General features: G+C 37.3%; 1 protein-coding gene across 1 annotated transcript in view; it reads left to right on the forward strand.

Moving 5' to 3' along the window:
- The window catches only part of LOC101861020 (trafficking protein particle complex subunit 13), a gene marked incomplete at its 5' end in the record, with an annotated part of 29107 nt that extends 24987 nt beyond the window's left edge, over positions 1 to 4120 (forward strand). Inside the window, 2 exon segments of the mRNA XM_013090903.2 lie at positions 2575 to 2734; positions 3702 to 4120. Coding sequence (XP_012946357.1) covers positions 2575 to 2734; positions 3702 to 3797 — 256 coding nt within the window.
- Positions 4121 to 4822: the final 702 nt, after the last annotated feature.

Genomic DNA, 4822 nt, shown 5'->3' on the forward strand with positions numbered 1-4822 from the left:
AAATGTTTGTTTTAGTGATCAATATTAGTTTGTTGAAACAGTTTGAGCCACTCCTGTAAAGCAGTCTTCATGGGAGATTGCCCTTATGTGCCCGATACCATCAATCTGTCCACGCGGTTTTATGCAAAAAAAATTCTGAAATTATGTAAACTGAGCCCAAAAATGTGAAATTATGTGATTCTGTTAATTTTAACAAAGAATTATAAAGGAAAATAATCTGAAATTATGCAAAAAATGATAAAATTTTGTTAAATTATACAGGGTGCATAAAACCGCGGGGACAGATCAATGCGCTATCTTTGTAGTTGTAGTCGGTTGTTACTTACCCAACGACAGTTGGACTTAGGCCCTCCGACCTAAGTGGGTGGTTGGCGGGTGCTCTGGTGTGGTTTGCTTCTTCTTTCCTATCAAACATCTATCGTCCTTATCTCTCTTCCTTTTTATGTGTTTGTTATCTCTTGTAACCCCTCTAGTCTTCGGCACTTATATGACCTTATTGTGTTGTAAGTGCAGTAAAACACTTACTAAAACTAAAACTCCAACCTAATGGTGTGTATCTAAAGATGGAAGTTGTCACATATGTTGTTCTTGGTGTTGTATAGTTCAGATTTATAAGACAGTCAATGGTTGTTGTTTTTTTTTCTCCTTGAAATGGGGTATAATTTAATTTGGGTAGGGGGGAAAAGTAATAATTGAAGATGTCTTTTGTGTATTTTGTTTCCAGTTCCGTACCTGAAAAGTATAGAGTTTTAGTAAAGGATTTTCTTTAATTGAAGAAAGGGTTTTAGATGTTTGTGGTCATTTTAGTATGTATTTTGATTTTGTCCTACCTTTAGGGAGCTCTCCTCAGTGTGTGGTTGGTAGGTGCTGTTGTATGGTTTGCTCATTCTTTCCTATCAAACATCTATCGTCCTTATCTCCCCTCCTTCTATTTTGGTGTATGTTACTCTCTTGTAACACCTCTAATCTTCGGCACTTATATGACCTTATTGTGTTGCAAGTGCCGTAAAACTCTTACTAAAACTAAAAGTAAAAGAAGGGGTGCCACTCATGCACGACTACCTCTCTGCTGTAAGATTGGCACATTTTTTTTATACTTTGTATATTATCTGTTCAGCTGTCTTTTGTTCTAGATCTATCTGTCAATAGAGGAATCTGATTTATTTAACCCTATCCGTACATCTTGTTTTACTATCAGATCCATACGACATGGGAACTCTGTGCCACCACTTTCCAAAGAGGGAATTTACTTGTTAATCCGATCCGTATGCTTTGCATAGCAGTCTGTCAAAATGATTTTTTGAGAAATACTGAAAGTTTCAAAGAGATCTTCGTACTAGTAGTATTCTAAAATGTGAAAAATACAACCCCGGGGGAACAAAATTACCCCAGGGCGTACGGATAGGGTTAAAATTTAGACTAGGTGGTTGTAATGGGAAGTTCGCTCAAACAAAGTGTGAAATAAGACCAGATAATTATTTTATTAAGGTGAGTTGAGGGTGCCACTGTTGACCATTCATTTTTCTTATCCCTCTAATTGTTTTTGTCAGCCTTTCTTGTCTTTTCACAGCGTTTTGTAGCAGTAGTTTGGCTTCTTCAACATCGTCAACACACACGCAACCGTTCCTACTAGTTGCATAGCTAGATGTACATAATATCATTGTGATGTTCTTGATGATAGGATTCTGATAATTGTCCTTAACCTACTCTTAACCCTTCCAGCCCCATACACTTATATTTTCAGCATTGCTTGTACCTCCCACCGTCCCAAGAGCTAATATTTTCAGTTTCGGGGGTACCAAATTTGCACATTTTTCTAAATTAGCGAACCTAATTAAACTTTAATTTTCATAATATTTGTTCATTTACCTTAAACATTGTTATATCTCATTATCTAAACCTCATTACAAAGATACTAAATCACTTTTTTAGAATGCATGACTCTTTTTCTGAAATAATGCCATATTGGCTGGGACTTGGGTTAGGGAGTGCACAAAAATGGCTGATGCTTGAAGGATTAACATGTAGAATGTCAGACTGTCTCTAGGAAGAAAGTGAATTGTAATTAGGGAAGTAGCAATGTACACTGTGCCGTCTACAAAACTGACCTGTTCTTAACCTCGTGTTGATTTAGCTAATACGTCATGTGCACAACATTATACTAATCAGGTGGCGTCAATTTGATAGGAGGACCGAAATAAAACTTGATACCTTCAAAAGGGGACTCAAAATACATCCATGTAAGAAATATTTTAATTAGTGAACTGTACCTTGCCTTTTTGTTTGAGAGCTTTTTTTATTGTCTGAAAGAATGTTTCTGTCAAAATGTGCGCACATGATAAATTTGTATGGTGTTAGTATGAATGCATTTTTAATCTCCTATGTACGCCTTGGGCCCATGCTATGGGGAAAGGCGGGATACAAATGCTTTTTTTATTATTACTATTATTATTATTATTATTATTATTATTATTATTATTATTATTATTGGGCAAAGGAGAAATAAAGCAGTACTGTTGCTTTGTCCTTGTCTCTAGCTACACAAAGCATCATGTCGACATGTATTTCTTCCAGCGAGCGCACGATGGACCTGACTCTGGTTCTGCAGAACGTGGGCCAGCAGTCGGCGGGCCTGCTCTGGTGTGGAGTGTCGGGTCGTCAGTTGGGCAAACTGCCACACAACGAGAGCCTGGACATTCCTCTGTCACTCATCGCCATCATTCCTGGCCTGCAGGTACCAATTCTTCTCCTTTTAATTCTTAGTATTTCGCGAGATCAGAATTACAAGAAAAATTTCCCTCTGGGATAATAAAGTATCACGGTATCTTATCTTGTCTTATCTTATCTTACAAAGTTCTATCTGACATTGTTTACCATTTTGAGTAACTAAGACCATGAGATCAGAAACCAAATGTTCTATCTGCTTGTAATTAAGATTATTCGGTGTCGTTATCAAAATATTTCAAAGAATTGCATTCAAGAAAGCTTGTCATGTTGCGAAACTCAAAATTGTTTATGTCAAATTTCTCAAAACTAGAATCTAGGTACTGAGCAGATAGAACTGTGTAATTCTAGGGTAGCGATTTGTAGACAATTTTGTACAAATTCATTGCTGTACTAACCAGTGTCTGAGGTTTTTTAGAATTTCTTTGCCTTTTGTTCACAAGATGTGAGTTCAGTCCAGGTGTAGGTAAGAAAGTTTATGGTCGCTTTTAAGGACAAGCGGACTAAACCAGATTTCGGGGGTTTCCAGAAATCTTGACCAACACCAAAAGTGGGCATTGCCCTACCTATAGAAGTCTGGTTTCTTTGGTGTGTATATTTGTTTGGTTATAGAGAAAACTCTCCATGTCTTTTAAGGAAACTGAACAAGGGGCAAAAATTTTACCTTCAATTTTCTCAAAACAGCTTTTTTCGGGATAGCCCCCCTTGTGCTTAAAAGCGACCTTATATGATCTCATCATTCTGCTAGGATGTGTTGAGCACCATCCATGTTAAAGCAGTCCAGGAGAAGGTCAGGCTTATCAAGATGGACTGGAAAACTGCGGAAATCTTACCATCGTTGGTTTTTCCCAGTGTCTGTTTTCATTGATTTTTCTCATGTTCTGTTTTTCTTTTTATTCCTTTTTTCGAAAGCCATTGAGAATAACTCTCATTCATGTTCACGACCTCTAAAGGCAATTGTACTTTTCTTCTTTCAGACCATTTCTGGGCTTCGGCTGACAGACAACTTCCTCAAGAGGACCTACGAGCATGATGAAATAGCACAAGTTTTTGTCGTAGCTTCTGACCCTTGAACATCGCTTGACATCCTGAACTTTGATTTGATTGAATGTTGAGTCTTTCGGGTTTTAGAACTGTTCTGGTGTTTTTGTTCATGAGTTATTGTCTTTATGAAATCATTTGACCCATTCCTACCTTCTTGAGAACTCTTTAACCTAAGTAGGTAAAATATTTGCAATCTTTTTTCTTTCTCGGTTTGGCCCTTACAAGAAGGTCCAACTTGTTTTTTCTTTCTCTGTTGTTGCTGTCTGTCACCTATCCTCTCTGTCATCACTTAATGACCTGTACCGTGCTGATGTACTCCTCTTTGCCAACCAAATAAAGATGGTTACTGGTATTTGTGGAATGTGCAAGTGAGTATCTGCTCTAGTTGTGATGTTCGAGTATATGGGAGGCTGCCTGGTGGAATCCTGTGCTCGTCAAAACAATGAAATTGAAGAAACAGACATTTTTCCGTCATTTTGGTAATTTTTATCAAAATTGTGAATTTTTGCTCAACATCATTTATGTCCTTTTTAAAACCAACTTCTGTGTGGATTTTACTGAAAACCTTGATTATAAAGGCACAAAAAATGTAAATTGTCAGTTTCCATGGACTCTCAGACTGAAAATGACCAAACTTTGCGGCCCGATGCCTCGCTAATTTTACCTCTGAAACCAAGCAACCCCCACCTCTTTCAATAGAAAACATCTTGACTTGTATTCAAGATAAATAGGTATTTTTTTCATTGAAAGCACAGCAAATGGACAGGCTTTAAGATAATACCAATATCTCCATATGCCCAACAATTGACGAGTGCCTGATTCCACCGCATCGTGACATATATTGTGCTTCCTTCTCTGTATTCTTGTATACACGTGAGAGATATGAGTGGCTGATATATATATATTAAACATATTATTTTGTAGCTTTGTTTTATTTGAATTGGACCCAAGAGAGTTTATCGTACGGTCTGATCTGTGTGTGATGGAAGCGTGGGGGGAGCAAGAGAAAACCACTGCTTGAAAACGTTTCCATTTTAGCTTTCTCTTTATTAAA

This window comes from Aplysia californica, unplaced genomic scaffold (genome assembly GCF_000002075.1).
Source record: "Aplysia californica isolate F4 #8 unplaced genomic scaffold, AplCal3.0 scaffold01658, whole genome shotgun sequence".
Lineage (NCBI taxonomy): Eukaryota > Metazoa > Mollusca > Gastropoda > Aplysiida > Aplysiidae > Aplysia > Aplysia californica.